This window comes from Artemia franciscana, chromosome 15, assembly GCF_032884065.1.
Source record: "Artemia franciscana chromosome 15, ASM3288406v1, whole genome shotgun sequence".
NCBI classification, from domain to species: Eukaryota; Metazoa; Arthropoda; class Branchiopoda; order Anostraca; family Artemiidae; genus Artemia; species Artemia franciscana.
This window is the reverse complement of record NC_088877.1, coordinates 38,212,640-38,233,437: the sequence shown is the minus strand read 5'-3', so window position 1 is coordinate 38,233,437 and position 20,798 is coordinate 38,212,640. Positions and strand designations below refer to the sequence as shown.

At 35.4% G+C, this 20,798-nt stretch overlaps 2 protein-coding genes across 2 annotated transcripts in view; both read right to left on the bottom strand.

Annotated features, from left to right (window-relative positions):
• LOC136036440 (zinc finger and SCAN domain-containing protein 20-like) overlaps positions 1-20,798 on the bottom strand; it is a 113,145-nt gene that overhangs the window by 74,835 nt on the left and 17,512 nt on the right. The window lies entirely within an intron of this gene.
• Positions 4,291-20,798, bottom strand: part of LOC136036441 (zinc finger protein 221-like) — a 33,900-nt gene continuing 17,392 nt past the window's right edge. The window contains exons 5-6 of the mRNA XM_065718684.1: positions 12,079-12,249; positions 4,291-7,150 (exon numbers count right to left, since the gene is read on the bottom strand). Of these exons, the coding sequence (XP_065574756.1) occupies positions 6,687-7,150; positions 12,079-12,249 (635 nt within the window). The 3' untranslated portion in view covers positions 4,291-6,686. The remainder of the gene's footprint in view (positions 7,151-12,078; positions 12,250-20,798) is intronic.

Sequence of the window (20,798 nt, the reverse complement as noted above, 5' to 3'; positions counted from 1 at the left end):
TCCTGAAAACTTAATCTTTTCTTGTCAGACCCAGATATCTCCCAACCCTCCTAATAGCATTGATAATGTTATAGATATAAAAATCCCTGACATGGATTGTCCTAAGAATAAAATGAATAGTCTAATCCTTCATCAACTTACACTAGCTAAAATGGTTGAATTTTATAATTGGAAAAAGATATTTACTGATGGATCTATCTCAAATGATGGGAAGGCATCCATAGGCATTTTTTCTGAGTGGAGTGGTTCATCAGTTGGGATTAGAGTTTCAGATGGAATCTCCATTTTCCATGCAGAATGTCTTGCTCTCCAAAAAGCTTTGGATACAGTGCTGGAAGTAGGATCAGGCGCATTTGTTATCTTTTCTGACTCTAAAAGTGTTCTTTCTGATCTAAAAAAGAGGCAAGGAAAAGTTATTCCAATTATTGTTCATCTACAGGGGAAGATTCAGAAAATAATGTCTTCTGATGGTCTTCAACTGAAAATGGTCTGGGTTCCTTCTCACATAAGGATTAAGGGAAATGAAATTGCTGACACTATTGCAAAACAGGCTATCCACCACCCAATTACTTGGAAGGTTGCTCTCACTGTAAATGAAACTTCAAAGTTAATAACCTCTGCTGCAAGTTCTCTTAGAATTAATAACACATGTATTGCAACAACAAATATTTATGTTTTGTCTTTTGAGGGGCATTATATCCCACATTACCTTATCCACCCAAATAGGAAAATTGCAAACTCTATTTTCCGTCTGAGAACTGGTCATGCAATGACCAGATCTCGTCAAGCACTATATCATCTTACAGATAGCAAGTCATGCCCTTTTTATAGGTGTGTAAATATTGATGAAACAATAGATCACATTCTCTCAGAATGCCCTCGTTTCACATCTGAGAGAAATATTCTGATCAGAAAAATTGAATCATTGGGCCTGAAGACGTCCACTCCTCTCGTTTTAGGTTTCACTCGTGTTACTAAAGATAAGGAGTTAAAAATATTGGAGGCATTGGGAGTGTTTGTGTCTTCAACAAAGATTTTCAACTGGTTGTAATTTCATTTGATTTTATTGGTTTTTTTTTTTTTTTTTTTTTTTTTTTTTTTTTTTTTTTTTTTTTTTTTTTTTTTTCTCCCAGTCACAAGAGTGTGGTGAGAAGAGAAGATGATTTGATTTATTTGATTTATATGTTCTTTTCGTTTCTATGATTTCAGTTTAATTATTGTTTGGTGACGCACAGGGCGAAAGCCGAGCGTATTTTCTCTACAACAACTTTAACTGGATGAAAATAGGCAGTAAAGTGGCCATAATTTCCTCACAAAAATTCAAAACTAAAATTAATAGTTTTTAATTCTCATACATTTACTTTTTATTATACAAATCCCTAAAAACTACTAGGCTATATTGTAAAAGCCACCCCTCTTCACATAAAAAAGCGAACCCAAAAAACCAAAACAGGCTGCCAAAAAAGTAATGATAAGCCTATCAATTTCTTTGCCTCAGTGCAATTGCAAGACTCGAAAACAAATTTTGACAGTAAAAAGAAGTAAATATTTTGCTCTTCAGGCCCGTTGTGACAGCACAATCCCGAAATATCATTTTAACAGCCTAAAGAAGTTAGGATTTTAGATTTCTCCTCCTTGTTATTACCAAATGAAGATTTTCGCCTCACAGTTGGATTTTGCGGTAATACGAACAGATTCCGTTGATAAACTTAAATTTAATTAAATACTTTTTGGCGGTATACGACAAAAGTAAAACCTAACAAACACAGCACAAAGTGACTAAAGTCTTGTTTCAAACTTGTTTGCAAAAAGAAACAGTCTTAATATTGAAAAATTTATGGAAAACTCAACTATTAAGTCAATTACAAAGAAAAATTACTTTCGTCCAGACCCAAACCAGAGCAAGCAGTCCCAACCACAAATCCTACACCATGTCATAGGGAGTGCTACTCCGTGCCCTCCTTGGATCCGCCCCTGTTCAGATTGAAAAATCTAGCTGTCATTTGAAGACTGGGCTGCTTTTAGGTGAAGATGCTTACATAAATGGATTTCAGATGCTTAAAACAAATTTAATATATCTTAAAACCATATAACAAATATATCTACACAAATTTAGGAAACATCCATTGCGCCAATTCAGCCACATCAAGGAATTCTGACCACCTGCCAATGATCTTTCTTGAAGATGCAATTAAAGAGATTCAAATGAGACATAAAACCTAGTAAGACCTGGGTTGACAACTTGTGGATGATAGTATATCTTCCTTTTAAGTTTTAAAACTTAGGAACAACAGAAAAAATTCTGCATATGAAAGGGATTGTCCCACCCTCAACGTCCCGCTCTTTACGATAAAACTTCGTATAAGAATTCTAGAAAATTCATTTGGTGTAAAATTTCTCATGAGGAATTTACCCCCTAGATACTTACCTCTTATGGGAAGTTATCCCCATGAAAAATTTCACTAGCAGAAAATGCTTCCCCGCTCAAAAATGTATGTATACTTCCCTATAATAGGCTACATAAGCAACGGGCAAATTTTATAACTTAGACCTATTTCCATGAGGATCATGGTATCTCGAAAGGTATAATTATTCGGCCTTTCTACTATTCTGAACGAAATAATACTTCTACTACTAACAAATTACTGCAGCACCAAGCCACCTGAAGCCAACACAGCTAAGCTCAGTCCTCTTCCATCCCAATCTATTCAAAGCTTCCCTTTTTACACTTTTCCAGAAAATTATGCAGAAGAATACCCATCAAATCTTTGATTTTATTGTCTAAAACGCGCGTGGGAAAACTAAAAACATATTTTTCATTGGCCCAGCTGATATGTTTCGGCATAGCTGTGGAAATTTTCAACATAGCCAACGACAGAGGAGCTTGAGTAAAACGAATGGAATCTAAAAGGTAAAGACCAAACTGTTTGCTTTGCTTGATAACATAGCTAAGGGAATCTATGTTTTTTTTTCTTACTTTAGTAAAGATTGGCTTTGTGTAGACGTTTCGTATTTATCCTATCGATTACTAGATGACAGCTAAACACGATTACTGCTCATTGTAACTAGGGTATTCTCAAAATTGAGGTCTTTAACTCGAGTAAAAGAAACAAACCCTAACGCTGGGGACACAAGAGGAGATTTGAGCCCCCATTTAGAAATTTTCACACCTTAGAGTCTGCCTCACCTAGAAAATAACGTTTATAAGTTTCTAGTCACTCGGGAAAGCCTTTCTAGACTATTAAAGGCCCCTTTACGGAGGAATCAATTTTTTTTGTGCGTGCGCACTGGGACCTTTTAATCAAAACATAGATCAAATAAACATACGTTATTTTTTGGTAGGAAGGGTTATTCTTATTCCCGGTGCAATCTTGCACCAGAAAATTATGGATGCAAATTCAAGCCACACAAAAATTATTTTATGGCTGTTTATTTTTGCGGCCTACACAGACCAGTAGATTTTCATTTTTTTTTATACTGGGGTTCTGACTGTCTAAGGCAATAACTAGGCCCTTTTGCTTCCTATGTGAACCCCAAATTAGGCGATTATGGGTGAATATATTTGGAATAAGTAATATTGTATTTTTCTTAATCAGGTCGTTTTGTCAAACAAATTGGCCCTAAATTTTGTAGGTAAATTTCAGGGCCATCTGTGATATAGTTTTGTACGTCTCTTCACCCATTAAGCCAACATGAGCGTGGGAGGCTGATCGATTATTTTTCCATTTGGAGTAACAATAAGTTGAAATGATGCTAAGTAGTTTCGCTACGCCAGGACGATGTTTAAGCTGTTCGAAAATAATACTTTTGGTCTTCAGAAGCCTTTTTAGATGTCACACAACTGAATAAGGTGAATTCTGCTTATTCATTGAAAGGATATACAAAGAATCTATGGAAAAAAAAAACATTGTACATATAATAAATTGAAGTGTACAGTTTTTTGTCAGCATTCAAGTTTTCAATTATTCCAAAATAACGAACAAATTGTTTCACAAGTTAAAAGAACTAATTAATGACTTTAAAACAAATAAACCATTTAGTAGAATACATGGGTAGCGAATTTGAAGGCGACCCTCATGGTTAGGTTGGCAGTGCTTTTGCCATCCTTTTGCCATGGTGAGGCAACCAAGCTGAATTTTTTATGAGGGAGCTAGAAGACTCGTGTCCAATATACACAGCAATCTTGTAGCAAAAATATTTTAATCAGATAAACATAATAACAGTTGTATCAGACAGAGCTAAAAATAAAAATACTCAATGGTCTGTAACTCAATTGAAGAAAAAAGATAATAGTTAAAATCGTAGATATATTTCAAAATATATTCTTACAATGAATATTAGAAAAAAAAACATTTCCTAGCAAGCACATAAAGCAATCTATTACACTTCAAACGCGATTAAGACTAAACAAGCCAGTGACACAATCAGAAGACGGGTACAATTAAAACAGATCAGAAGCAAGGACAGTTGAGGGGTGAGAACGCTTCAAAACCAGTGAAATATCCAGAGTTTTTTTTTCTAGTTGGGTGCCTGTGAGTTTAAACTCTAAATAACCCCAATTATACCGGTGTCTCAGTTATGGACCTGAAAACACATATTCCTATACAAAAAAATAATCCAATTTTGCACCTTTTTTTCTACCAACAACCTTACACATTCTTTAGTAATATCAGATATTTAGATTCAATTTTTTGAATCCAGCTACAAAATGGTTTGAATTTGAATACTTTCATTTATTTAGACAATTTAATGCACTTCAAATTTTTCTTACAGAGGCACAGCCTTGAATTGATTAGATGAATTGATTAGATCAAATAAGAAAACTAAACTTCCTTTTTAAATTATTCTGACTAAGATGTTCTTACAAATATTTACTTGAGCGGGTGATATTAATGTTATATGCTTGAGAATTGTCTCATTTTGGTTGCTTTTTTGCAGGCAGATTTCTACACTACACTTCATTTTACAAAGTTTTAGTCCATTGCTGTCAAAACATCCTTAAAATGATTGTCATTTACTGTAAAATAAAACACACCTTTTTGTGTTTATTGGTTGCTATATATGTTGCTATTCAGAATTAATAATCAAGATTTAATTAATATTCACCATTGCAAGTTAACATTGCTACTTTTGAATGATGATGCCGAAATCATTAAGGAAAACTAAATACAAAATTCCATTGCAAAGTGCTCGAACTTTTTAAAATTTCAACAGAGATATGTTTTCTTCAATTGTTATTCATTACCCTTTCAAGACTTTGCATTCTTCCCATCCTTTTTTCTTGAGCATTTTATCCTCTTCATCTTTTTTTTTGTTATATTAAAGATTTGGACGTCTATCGTAGTTTTGCCTTGTTTTTCTGGCTAAAATTTCGATGCTTTGAAATATTGATAATAAATCTTGGTTGGATAGTACCTATTTGTTTCTAACTTTTATGGTAGTGTTTGGACTCACTACCATCAAAAAATCGTGGTTAGATAGCACCTATTTGTTTCTAACGTTTATGGTAGCGTTTGTACTCACTAAACTAGTCTTACAAAAATCAACATAGGTTCAACCGCAACATATTTTTCCAGGTATATGGTATAATCCATTCGTAAATTAAAAAAAAAGGTTGGTTAGCTCCAGAATATCTTGTTAAATAAAATTCCTATAAAGGTTATACCGCTTCTTAATTGTTATTTTTAAGATAATGTCCATGCCTGACAGGTTCTACGCGGTCACCACATTAATTCTGCCAACTTCAGCTAACCAAAGGAGTCTTCAGTTTCTGTTCATATTGGCTATTCAAGAAAGTTTTCTGTTCATATTGGCTATTCAAGAAAGTTTTCTGTTCATATTGTTTATATGTTCATATCAGTTTCTGTTCATATTGGCTATATGTTCATATCAGTTTCTGTTCATATTGGTTATTCAAGGAAGTTTTCTATTCATATTGTTTATATGTACATATCAGTTTCTGTTCATATTGGCTATATGTTCATATCAGTTTCTGTTCATATTGGCTATTCAAGAAAGTTTTTATTGCTTACTAAAATTTGGATTGTATAAACACGAAATATTTTTTTTCTAATTAATAAGTTTTCATGTATAAAAATTCCCATGGAGATCAGGTCAAGTTTACCTCAAACTGTCTGATTCTAAATAGCCAACATTTGCCATTAGCCGGATTCAGTCCCATAATATGTTACCTGGTCTAGATCTTTATTCAATAATGGGTTTAGAGGTCTTTTTATATCTCTCCTTAGCCGAGACCCTAGATTAGTTATGCTAATACAATAAAAAAAAATACCTTTTCTAATAAGCTGATAAAAATAGGAAATAATTAAAAAAATTAGGAGAAGAGTATAGAGAGAGAGAGTGATAGAAAGAAAGAGAAAAAAGGAATAAGGTAGAAGGATAAATGAATTTGAAAAAATGTCTTTTTAAAGAATGATAGCCTTTTATAGTTTTGTAAAAGTCCTTATAAAACTTGAAACCGTTAATAAAAACTACTATCCTGTAAGAGATTTTTATTGTTGCTATAGACTAGTATGGTTCTTACTAGAATGGGTTATTATATGACTGTTTACAGTGAATTTCATTAAAATTTCTCTCTCGCATGGATCACATTTATACGGTTTCTCACCTGTATGCAGTGTTTGATGTTTATTAAAATGATCTGATTTAGAGAAGCTCTTCCTGCATCATCCTATTAAAACGGCTTTTCCCTTGTATGCAATATTCGATGACGCTTTCTCGTCTGTATGCACTCTTTTGTGCTTATTCAAACAGCTTGATTGAGAAAAAAACTTATTGCACATATCACATTTAAAAGGTTTATCACCTGTGTGCCGCCTTTGATGTACATTTAAACTGTACTGCCGAGAAAAGCTCTTGTGACATACATCGCATTTAAACGGTTTCTCACCTGTGTGCAGTTTTTGATGTCTATTCAAATGGTATAATCGAGAAAAGCTCGTCCTACACAGGTCACATTTAAATGGTTTTTCTCCTGTATGAATTCTTTCATGTGTTTCCAATGCTGAACGGCAGGGAAATCCTTTATTGCATATATTGCACTCATAAACTTTTTTGCACTTTTTTCCATGCAATCCAATATTAGAATTTGAAGTTTCCGTAAATGCATTGGCATTGCTTGAGGATGTATCTGCAACTCATACAATACAATAAAATAAAGGGGATGGAAAATAACTTTACAATGCTATAATAAGACATTCTCAGTCATATAGCCTAGAGTAATGATGATAAACAGATCGAAATGTCAAAGGAAGAAACAGTTTCAGATATCAAACTGGAGAAAACAGTTACAACTTGACTATATTATATACATAAAATTAACTTGATCAACCAATCCGCATAGGAAAGAAAGAAAAGGCGATCAGCAGTGAGATCACGTGATTTTTAAAGCTCGTAACTTATTGGAAGCAGTTGGAACTTGATTATATCATATATAGGAATAAAAATCAATCAGCAGTCGGGATACGAGATTTTTAAAGCTCTTACACCTTTAGAAACAATTGGAACTTAATAATATACCATCATATATATATATATATATATATATATATATATATATATATATATATATATATATATATATATAAATAAATCACTCCATAAACTCCATTATCTTGTATCGACCCCGCCATTCTTTTGCTGACACTGATAGTATTAACAGGGTTAGTCGTCTCACCATCAAGTGAGTAGCGTGTTAACTTATGGGTGATTTTATAACCAAATATTCTGGACAAATTGGAAGAAGATTACCCATTAGTAATCTCTCAGTTTCAAGCGTTGATTTTTAACAGTTTGAAGATTTGGTTGCTGATGAGGGAAGGGGGGCTCAAACATCCCTTTAATTAAATTTTCCTGACCATAAGAATAGATGTTTGAGATACAGAGGCTTTTTTTTAAGCAAGATTAGGCTTTAAATCTATTTCTGGAAGTTTTATTCACCAACCAAAATAAATTTGCAAGAATAAAATACATTTTATTTACATAGAATAGCTCTAATTTTTCATTGAGCATTCTTCGGTCTATGAAAATTGCCATTCTGGAGCAAGTTTTTATTGTAAATTAAAAACTAGCAGGCTTTTTCCTAAAAAGGATAGTAAGATGATATTTCAGGTTCGAATTAAATGAAAATGCCCTCTCGCATATATTACATTTACGTAATTTCTCATCAGTATGCACTCTTTGGTGCTGATTTAAACCGCTTGATTGTATAAAACGTGTCATATATATATATATATATATATATATATATATATATATATATATATATATATATATATACAAAAAACCACGTTTTGCAGAATCAAGCAGTTTACACGCAAGCACAATCTTCGCCGCCAAACTCCATCAAGGCTATGCAGTAGGCTTTTATCTATTGATTCTCATTGTCGACGGTCTTCCAACCAAGGCTGTTGTCAAGTGAATCAGCAGGCTGACCGGGTCTTGCAATACTTGTCTGTAATGGCACATCTTCTAATGGCATAGTTGTTCGTGTTATGCAATATTAAGAGAATCATTACGTTACGAGCGACCCCATAATTTAAAGGATGTGCCCGGCATTCTTCAACAGCTTTATTGGGTCAAAAAAGAACATTTGCCTATATGAAGGTGGTTCAAATTCACCTTCAGGGGTTTGTGATGGATGTGCGGCTTAGTTTGGTGATGTAGTTGTCCAGTTACTTTGAATCTGAAAACATTACGACTCTTGATGGTTAGATCACCGCTTAAAAGTTAAATATAGCTAAGACATCACATCAAGTTGAAACAACATTAGTTCAAGTTTTCAGTAAAGTTTCACCTTACTGAAAACAAAATAGATTTTAAATGTTTTCCCTTTTCTAACTTTGTTAACTACAACTTTAGGGAATAAATATCAGTATATTTATATTAAACTAACAAATCATGGTCATTTACTTTTTTTCGTCACTAAAATGCAAGTTATGTCCTGGTCTTGAGCAAGCATAGGGATTGCCAGCCCTACTCATGCTAACTTTTGCTGGTTTTGAGTTTGATTCCGTTATTTATTGCAATTTCGGTTTGTTATGGGTTTCATTTATTTATTGAGGGTGATTCCTGGTAGTCTTCTGCTTGGAAGATTCTTTTACTTTATTTCTGCTAATTCTTAGTTTTTAGTCTGTTACCTGAATTTGATGTAATGATCTCATAGGTATTCAGTTCTTAGTTTTTACTTTTCTTTGAAAAACCAGTTTTGCGGATTTTTTTTCTTATTAATTTCTGACCGTTTATTGTGGACATAGTCTTTTTGATGAAAAAATTGTATCTTTTCGGTTCTTTCTACAAGAATTCATAGTTTGTCTTGCTATTTGTATGTTGGAGAAAATCTTTTCAATAATTCTTTTCCCGACACAAATTGTAGGCTATTGTTTAATTTAATTTTATATCTCCTCGAAACGACAAGAAAGTTGAAAACTCAATACCACGCCGAAACATTCTATTTATGTTCTTTCACAACCTGGATACACAGACAATTTTTTGATTTACACAAATTGTAAGAGCAGAAGCAGTAACAGTAGTAGCGCCAAAAGTTTCAACTTAATACTCCCGGTCGTTCTCGATATATCGCTGAGGTGGGTTATTTGCAACTATACACATATATATACACACATTTACTTTAGTTTTAAAGCATAATAGGCCAATTGCATGACTGTGGGGGGTTGACATAACCAATATCCCTGAGATCGTTCTTTTAAGCCAACTCTCTAGGACACTGGTCGACAAAGTGCGGCTTAAAAGCCGATTGTGGTTCCTGGGCGCTTTAAGTCCGGCTTAGGAAGAAATATTCACGGAAGGCGCAACAATATTCTCATGAAAAAAAAAACTTGGTAAGAAAAAAATTACATTTTATTTTGACTAATTAAAATTCTTAAATTCTCTGTAAATCAGCAAAATTTATAAATTCTTGCTTAAGATAAAAGAAAGCACCAAGCAGCCTGAAACCAACAAAGCTACACATACTCCTCCATCCCAATCTATTCAAACCCTCCCCTTTAAGACCTCCCGGGAAGTTTCCATTTCCTTTAAATTTTTCTTCATGACTTCCTGCCACCCCAACCACGGACGCCCTACTTTCTGTTTAGCCCCAGACGGTTGGCCGAAAAGGACAATCTTCGGAAATCTGTAACCCTTCATCCGCAGAACGTGTCCTAGCCATCTCAACCTTTCTCTCATATAGCCTTAGAAAGCGGAATTGAGCAAATTTTTCGCAGAGCCTGTTAGAAATACGGTCCGTAAGCCAGGTACCCAGAATTTCAATAAAGGGGGCGCAGGGTTTTCCAGCATCATTAAAAAAAAAAACAATGAAAAAATAAATATGAAAAATTTTTAGCTGAAAGTAAGGAGCAGCATTAAAAATTAAAACGAGCACAAATTATTACGCATATGAGGAGTTCACCTCCTCGTAATACCTCGCTCTTTGCGCTAAAGTATTTTTAGTAATTTCAACTATTTATTCTACGGCCCTTGTGATTCAGGGGTAATTCTTAAGGAATTGGGACAAAGTTTAAGCTTTAGTGTTAAGAGCAAGGTATTGACGAGGGGATGAACCCCCTTATATACGTAATAAAAACATACGAATATAGTAGTTCGTTATGTAAGTTAATTCGTAATTTACGTATATTTTTTACTAATGAATACGTTCGTAAAAAATTAAAAGTTGCTTTTCCTCCTCAGCGTCCCGCTCTTTACGCTAAAGTTTTTAGTGTTTTAAAAAGTAGAGTTAAGAGGAAGAGTCAAACTTCAGCGTAAAGAGCGAGGCGTTGATTAGGAAAAGCCCCTTTCATATACGGAGTAATTTCTGTCCGTTTTAAGTTTTAATGTCGCTCCTTACTTTCAGTTAAAAAAAAACTTGTTTTTTATTTAATACCATACAAGGATCCGTAAACAGAAACACAAACCGTGTTCAAGCAACCGGTTGAAATTGTTCGTATGTTTTTGACGTGCCTGCTTTTTCTAAAATTATGGGAGTACAAATTGGCATCACAGACCTGCAGTTCTAGAGTGAAAGTTCAGTTCTGTTTTTTAGAACTGAACTTTAGTGAGCAGTTCTTTAGCGTAAAGAGGGGGGCGTTGATTAGGAAAAGCCCCTTTCATATACGGAGTATTTTCTGTTCGTTTTAAGCTTTAATGTCGCTCCTTTACTTTCAATTAAAAACACTTGTTTTTTTTATTTAATACCATACAAGGATCCTTAAACAGAAACACAAACCATGTTCAAGCAACCGGTTGAAATTGTTCGTATGTTTTTGACGTACTTCTGTGTGATTACAATTTACCAGAGACAAGCAAGTGCCTGCTTTTTCTAGAATTATGGGAGTACAAATTGGCATCACAGACCTGCAGTTCTAGTGTGAACAGTTTTGTCTTATCTAACGCGTCTGCAGTTATCTTGTCTTATTAAAAGGATTTATAGTTACAATCGAGCTGCAAATAACAGGTATTTTATACGTTTTTATTAGACTCCCTATGCATGTTTTTGGTCCGGTATAAAATTTGTAAAAAAAAAAATCAATAGTTTTCGCCTTTATTTTGTAGCTATTAGGCAACTATCTTCGCCAAAACGTTTTTCCTAAACCACAAAACCTGTTTAGCATTTAGCACATCATGACGAAAAAAGAGAAAAATTCTGTCTTCAGATTAGTCCAAATTCATAGATTTTTGACCTCGTGTCCTTCCCATTTTTTTTTTTTTTTTTTTTTTTTTTTTTTTTTTTTTTTTTTTTTTTTTTTTTTTTTTTTTTTTTTTTTTTTTTTTTTTAATAGCCCGTTATCCAATATATTTGATTTTACAGAAAAAAAAGAGATATACCTTGATTGTCAAAAGATATGGTGCCTCATTACTGGGTGTCAGGTTGAAGTATACAAAGTTCTGAAAAGCCCGGAAAATTATCCAAAGGATCATCTTCACGTTTCGGAAACAAAAGAGGTATGGAATTTAGTCAGATTAGTCTAAATTTATAAATCTTTGACCTCTTGTTCGTTCCAGTTGTTTTCTTTTAAAAGAACCCATAATCCAATATATTTGATTCTACAAAAAAAAAATTACCTTGACTGTCCAAAATTGTGGTGCCTGATTCCTGGGTGTCAAGTTGAAGTACACAAGGTCCTGAGAAGCCAGAAAAATTATTCGAAGGATCATCTTCACGTTTAGGAGACAAAAGAGGTTTTGGAAGGCGAAAAACCTCCTCATTGTGACTTGGTAAAGTGTCTTCACATTCTAAAGCATAATATAAATAAAATTGACATAAAAACAAATTCAACAGTAAAAATTACTAAGCAAATTCAACAGAATTTCTTTTTATTATACCTTAGTCACGAGAAATGACAATAATATCCTCCACGATAGCACTGTAAGTTTTCAGACTTTGTCAATTCAGTATCCTTTTTTCCCAAGATCACTTCGTATGAAACAGATTGTGGCTGATACCTCAGAGGGGGCTAATTCAAACAGAGAAAAATTCCGAGCTCCCTTTTTAAGTGTCAAAAGCGATAAGGTCATCAGCCATCCGCCCCTCTCTCACCCCTTTTAGTTGCTTTCCCTAAACATACATCCAAGGAAAATTTTTGATATAACCATTTTACTCAAAATAAACAGAGCGTTCCTATCAATATGCCTATACCTGTAAAATACCCAATCAGAACGTTCGAACTAAGAGCTAAAAGTTATACAAGCTGTCCAATGTTTACAAAACTGTAAATTTTTGAGCCAGTTTAAAGGATACAAATGGATTCTAATTGGGGATTTGAACTGCGATCTAAATGAGACATCGGACTGAGGCCTTACTTGCCTGTTTCCCATTATCTTTTCGAGTGGTAAACAGAGACTGTAATTTACATACTTTCACAACAAGGGCTCTTTTTCGGATCTGGATCACTGTGTATGCTACCCATAGCTCTATAGTACTACTGTCCACTTTGATGAAGAAGAAAGGGACTATGACCACCTGCCACTTAATTAAAAAAATTTTATTACAGCAGATTTGCTAATTGCTCCCCCATTTCAGAAATCAATATGGAATAAAATAAGTGACTGCAATAATGCTGGTTGGGTTCTGTATTTTGACACCCTTAGCGCTTTATTATTTTCTATTTATGTGCCTTACCAACTTCTTTGTACCAGTGTTTTTCCTCCAGATCCCCGCAGCGCATTAAACTCCTATTGTGGGTAAATAAGGTGCTTTACTGAAAACTATATATGACTTGAATATTCTTTAGACTTTGACAGTTCGGGAAAAGGGCAGTATCCACACTCTGGTTTGTAGTGAAGCTATAATTGTCTTTACCAGTCTTGGAAAAAACTAATAAAAATAAACTGAATATTTGATATACAATGACATTAATTGCCGGAAGCTCATCAGTTCAAAATTTAATTTTACTCTAATGTTCAAGTTAATTTTCAATGTTGTAATAAGTACAAAATAAAACATTTGAAATATAATTTGTTTTCATCGAAGGGCCAATGACGCAGTAGGCTTTAGACTTTTACAGTGAGAGAAGGAGGCAAAACCCAAACTCTTGTGTGCAGAGATTTTTGCTCGTTTCAGGCTTAATTTGCATATTAAATTTAAGTTTTGCTCATTTGAAGATTTATTTGCTCATTTATGTCAGTACTTATTGTATGTTTATCTGCTATGATTGGTTATTTAATTTTTTTCGTTTTGGGTTTCATTTATACTTCAACAGCAAAATATTTTTGCTCATTTAAGCTTGACTTGCATGTTCAAGTTAAGCTTCACTCGTTTTAAGATACATTTATTCATTTATATTAGTGCCTGTTGTATGTTTTTTACTATGATTGTCTATTAAATTTCTGTTCGTTTTGGGTTGCATTTATTCTTTAACAAGCCTAGTAATTTATGGTTGTTTTGAGTTTGAGTTATTGCAGGTTTCTTTTTCTTATTATCTTAAGTTTAACATAGCCTTTACTTTTCTTTATAAAACTTTTTTGGAAAGTTTTCCTTTATTAATTTCTATTCATTTTTGATTGTAAAGTTTCAACCTTTTTAAAATTCCCTATTTCAAAATAATATTTCATTCCAAAATAAATTAAGAATTTTGGCAAGAACTAATAAAAATATACTGAATATTTGATATATAATGATATTAATAGCTGAAAGCTCACCAACTCAAGATTTTGTTTCACGCCCAAAACCTCGGGAATAGTGAAAGCCACATAATCTAGTGGGCCTAATGGTAAATTCTGGTCTGGTTTCACTGTAATTTTCATTTTATTTTATATTTTATATTAAATACAAAAGACATATGTGCAATATATTTCATTGTCGTAAAGCGCCAAATACGCAGCAGGCGTTATGCTTTTTCCGTTAGGGAAAAGGGCAGTAAGAATACTCTTGTTTGTAGTGAAGAGTATAGGTGTCTTGAATACTTTGGAAAGAGCTAATAAAATGAAACTGAATTCTCCAATTTTTGACGAACCCAATGAAACTGAATGATTTTTGGAACAGAATATCCTTAATAAGTATTATAGGTTGGGGCATGGAGGGAAGACCAGGGGTCAGCTCCCATGATTTTTGGAATAAAATATCGCACCTAAGTTTTTTTAAGGGGGAGGGGGTCACACCATAGAAGAAGGGCCAGGGGTTGGTTCCCATGATTTATCATTGACAATTTGGCGGGGGAAAGGAGAGGCATCGGGCCATGAAGGACCATGGGTCAGTTCCTATAAGTTTTGGTACAAAATATTGCTAATAAGTTTTTTTAAGAAGGGGAGGGGGCACGGAGGGTTAGAAGTGATTTGCCATAATTTCTGGTATAAAATATCGTTAATAAAGTTTTTTTGGGGAGGGCGGGGCATGCAGAGAAGACTAGGGATCAGCTCGCTTAATTTTTGGGATAAAATATCGTCCATGAATTTTTGAGTGGGGTGGGCGTTTGGTGTATCTGGTCTTTGAACTATTTACGAAATTATCGCATAAGAACCTTGTATGCCAAAAGGGCATGGCATACAACATTTTCCCCGGGGTTCTAAGGGGTTGTTTTGATCCTGGAGTTTTTGTTATCCAATCTTGTGACTTATTTTTTTTTTAACAAAATAACTCTCTCAAAAATTCGATCGGATGGACTTGGAGTAAAGAAGGCAGGAGGGCTAGTTGCCTTTTGACTCTTATAAAGGGAACTAGAACTTTCAATTTCTAGTCATTTGAGTTCCCCCTGAAGTTAAATCTTCCATCAAAACCTTAGATGCCTCAAGGCATAATTTACAACCCTTCCCATGGGCTTTATGGGGGAGCATTACGTGGAGCACGAAGTTTTTTTCTGACCATTGGACTATTTCAAACAAAATGGCTCAAAACATTGATTGAATAAAAAAGAGGGTATGTGTTTGGGGGGGGGAGTAGATGCCCTCCGTTCACTTTTGAATCTTAGGAAGGTAACTAAAACTTTCAATTTCCAATCAAACGAGCCACCTCTGAAGTTTATACAAGCACCTTTTACAAAAAAAACTTATTTATCCCCGGTACATACCTTACAACACTTGCCCATTGGTTCTTGAGGGTTGTGTCAAACCCAGAGTTTTTGTTATTTTTCTTTGAACTATCTTTAAACTATTTTGAACAAAATAGCTATCTAAAATTTTTATCGGATGCATTTAGGGGAAAAGAGTCTAGGGGGAGGGGGGCTAGTTGCCCTCTGATAACTTTTGATTCTCAAAATGGGCACTCGAAATTCTGATTTACAATCAAATGACCCCCCTCTGAAGTTCATACTACCATCATTTCCATAAAAACGTCCATGCCCTGGGAGTATAACTTACAAGACAGTAGCTTACAACGGGGGAAAACTGTCCCCGGGTTCTTGGGGGGCTGTTTTATCCAAGGAGTTTTTTTTGGTCAATTCTGAATAAAATGGCTAATAAAAATTCAATCGGACGTATTTGAGGAAACAACGGTTGGTGGGAAGGGGGGGGCTAGTTGCCATCAGATCACTTTCAACTCTTAAAAAGGGAACTAGAACTTTGAATTTACAATCATTTGAGTCTCCTCCGAAGTCTTTAAGACCACCTCTTTTATAAGAACTTATAAAACCACTGGGCACATGGGCACAAGATATATCCCTTAGATACCCCACACTCTAAGGGGGAGGGAATATCTTGATCCCGAAGATTTTGTTATTTAATCGTTGGACTAATTCAAAGAAAGTGGCAATCTAAAATACATCACATCCATTTGAAAGAGGGTGTAGGGTGGGGGAGGTAGATGCCCTCCCATCACTTTTGACTCTTAAAAAGGTAACTAGAAATTTCAATTTCCGACCGAATGAGCTAAGACTGAACCTTATACGACCACCCCTTACATGAAAACTTTATATGCCCCTGGGGCTTAACTTATCACGCTTGCCACTGGGGCGTTATGTCGACCTTGCAGTTTTTGAACTATTTCCATAAAATGGGAGTGAACTCCAATTTCTTTTGACTCTTAAAAAGTGAACTAGAACTTTCAATGTCCAATCAAATGAACCCCTTCTAGAATTTATGCGAGCAGCCCCTATATAAAAACCATATACGCTCCCAGGGTATAACTTACAACACCTGCACATGGGCCCTCGAGGGTTGTGACCACCCAAGAGTTTTTATTATCAAATACTTGAACTAAGGTTAAAATTTTTTCGGAGGTATTTGGGGAAAAAAGAGCGCGGGGGCTTTTTGCCCTCAGATCACTTTCGACTCCTAAGAAGGGCAAAAAAGCTTCCAATTTCCAATCAAAATAGCCCCCTCCGAAGTTTATACGACCGTCCCTTTCATATTAAAAAATTTTTCCCTCTGGGAAAAATTGGAGCCTTATGTCCTTGGGGTAAGTGGCGGGGCCTAGTTACCATCGGGTCAATTTTGACTCTTAAAAAGGGAACTACAGCTTTCAATGCCTCTGAAGAATATAGTTCCACATTTTCCGTATAATGATAACGTAACCCTCTGTATTATGGTAACATAATAATGAGGGTAACAGTAATGTATTGTTACCCTCTGCATACAATACAAATGCACTAAAGAGTAGTATAAGAAAATAAAAATAAAATTAAAAATGGCACAGAAAAAAAGAACACGCACAATTCTTGAAAACTTCAAACACTTTAAAACAACTTTTTATTGAAAATAAAATATCCTCCAATCCTTATGAAATTACGTAATTCTAATGAAGTTTTGAGAGAAGTTCGGGTACTTGAGCTGCCTGCCCCCAGCAGTTTAAACCCTATAAGTCTGAAGAGCCGTCGGTACCTATACGGCTCTTCAAACTTACTCCCGCTCTCTTCTGCACATTACATAAATATAAATGTTTCAACCCTTTATCCATTGTCTTCTTCATGCTCTACATGGATTAAATATCATAAGTTTCCTTCATGTACTTCATGTACATGAATTAAACTTCATAAGTTTTCCATAAGTGAAAAATTAATGATTCCATTGCAGCAGTCAGGAAATCTACGTGACAGTTCATCCATTTTTAGACAAGTCTCAAAAACACCGTACCGCCGTGAAATGTAAGTTCAGATGGGGATACTAAGATAATACTTGCAGAACCTAAAGCACGGTGATCGGATTTTATTTTTTATCAGATGCAGAGAGAAATTTCCAAACAGGTGTCAAAAACAGCACATGTGATTTAAAAAACGCATTATATAGCCGACCAAAGGTTCTCTTATCAAACTGGCCCTTAACCTTGGCGAGGAAACCATTAGATTTTCTAGGTTTTTCTTTTAGGGAGGCAATTATAAGCTACCTAGTGGATCTATTTAAAGTTCCAAATGGGAGACCTAAATACCTAAATGAACTGAAAGATGAGATTGTGACGGGACCAACTCGGACTGTATCATTGGAGGCAATCTCCAGTCCAAATACAAGAAACTCTGTTTCGGAAGTAGCAACTGAAAGACCGATTTCTTTCTGTCTGGAACAAACAACATCAACAGCGTTTTGGAGTACTCCAAGATTGTCAGGCAAGAGAAGAACTTCATCGGCATAAGGCAAGTGACTTTCGTCAATATATGGCTTAATTAAGTATGGTGGAATCTGTCGAGTAACTTCTCTAATAGAATAATTGAATATGGCCGGATTAAGAACGGAACCTTGATTAACACCACGGCGCACACGAACACGATTACTGACAGTACACTGTCAACAAATCCGGATTGAGGAGTTCTGATACCACTGCCACAGGCAGGTGTAAACAAATGGATTAACTCCACTTCTAAAGAGAGACAAAATTGCCTGGGAGTGAAGAATGGAGTCAAAAGCCTTGTAATGTCAATGGCACAAACTAAGAGGCTACTTTTTGCCTTTTTATGCCTTTCAAGAATCGCTAGAAGAGTTGCATGGGCGTCCTGCACGCCAAGACCTTTACGAAAACCAAATGTCACCATGATCGAATTTCGTGCTGATTTCATTAAAGACAAGCTTTCGTGCTGATTTCATTATAGAAGCTTGACAATCGTCGAACATACAGTAACCAGTCTACATGCGTCACAGGATTTCGGGTATTTATTTTTCTTAAAAATGCACGTTACTAGACCTTCGCAAACCGCGTCAGGAATATGCTGCTGGGCGATAAAAGCCTGAAATAAAATAGTATGATGTTCAAACAGTTTTACTGTCCCGTACATAAGATGTTCGGATTGCAGGTCGTCTGAATCCGGTGCTTTACCTGGTTTGAGACGGCGAATATGTGCCTGAATAGAGCTGGCGTGATAATAATATAGTTTTTAGCATGGTCTAGCGTTGCAAAATGGCACAAAAGTACAAATCTAAATGTTGTGTCAAGAGGAGGTGGATCGTCAGAAAATAATGAGGAAAAATGACTTTCCCAAGAATCTAAGTCAATCAAATTGTCCTCAGATGAAGAAGTTGAGGTAAATTTTGACACGTGACCCTATAATAGCTGGGGTTATTTTTGATATTCCGCGAAAGACTGCAGATTTGACGCCGTTTCCACTGCCATAGAGTATTTCTATATAGACGGTTTGTACATTTGACGATTTAAAATAAACAGCCTCACGTTAGATAACCGCACTCAGCCCAAATCCGAAACCAGAACTTATGTCGATGTTAACATTCTGAAGTTCACCGCCTTCACTCTACCCTATTTTACGTATCCCAACTCGAACTTTGGTTAAAGGAAAAGAGACTGAAGCAGCAACCTTTACCGAATGAACCAATTCCGCCAAGTAAAAATCCGAATCGCGAGATTTCCCATTTATAGACGTATATAACAGCTGAAATGGAATCCTGAATTTCGACAGCATAGGTTCTAATGTTCTATGATACAGAGAGAGATCCAGACGATTCCAGCAAGGTTTAGAAAACCATGGTATCCTGCATCTGTTGGGTGTCTGTTAGAACGAAATCCAAATCGGAAGTAAACCCCGAGTTGTCCACATAAGAAAACGGCTTCGATTTTGGCGTAAAAAAACACTAGGAAGGGAAGAAAGTAATATTTGAGTTAATGGCGCATTCTCATTTTTCAGATCCATGTTAAAACCACTGCAAATAAATATTGACTGATTTGCTGACCGAACCCTATGAATGAATGGATTTTGAATCCTAAGAATGGATTTTGAAAGTGAAGTACAAGCTCTGGCAAATTCACGATAAGAGGACTCACATAGGTAGTTCGTTGGCATATACACACGCATTAAAACAAAAGAACCAAAATCAACTGAAACATCGGAAGATTCAGAAAGAGAGCAAGAAACTTCTTATTCACTGCAATTACTAGGCCGCTGGAAGGACGACCAGATGTCAGTTTAGCGAGTTCTAGCTGTGAGACATTATAATCACTCAGAAGGTGTTCAGTGATGCACACAATTTCGTAACTACTAAAGAGCATTTCGAGAGTTAGAAGCTTGTCACGAGCACCATTGACATTTTGATAAAATAACGACACGGTTGAAATAGAGGTCGTCATCACTTGAAAATTAAACACGGGCAGTTGAATTCAATCTTCACGAGGCCCTTTCAATAGGGAGGTGCTTCTTAAGCTCCAGAAAAACCGTGCTATTGCTACTATGATATCCTCCATAATTAACGCATTTAACAATCTGAGATGAACATGCTAGGTCCTTGTTAGTGTGATCTCCTCTACAGCTTTTGCATTTAACAGGGCTCTTACAGTCCCTTACAAAATGCCCTAATCGTTGGCAATTTAGGCACTGCTTAGGCTTTCCAATTGGCAGAGTCACTCGGAATAGGCAATATTCAATCTTGATTGCGATATCAAGCTCTTCTTTAGTTTTAAAGTTCAGCTGCATTATTCTAGAACTTCCATACCTTTTCACACTTAAAACGCTGCTGTCGAGCCCTGGAATCTGGGAGACATCATAATCGGGATCCATCTTGATAGTACCAGTATATTCAGTTTTAATAACTGTAGTACGAACTTTTAACGTGGGCGGGATGGCTGCAACTGCTGTAGTGGCCGACTTTTCATCAATTAAATGAACAACCAGTCCATTTTTTCGACTAATTTTGTCCTTTACATTTTTTGCGCAGCCAATTTTCTGCATAAATAAACGCTGGTTCTTCGGGTTATGCACGTTAATACTTGCAGGAATGTTCGTTAGCATGACAGGAACGGTGGGTGGTTGACGTTAGGACGCTGATGGTCAGACAGTTGAGACTAGAACCTGTGAGCAGGTTTCTTGTTTTTCCACCAAGAAACTTAGCATACGGACACACTCGTTGAAGTGTGAGGCCACAATCGTAGGCTCATCATTTGGAAACGATAGCATATCTGAGTATAATGACAAAAAGCAGTG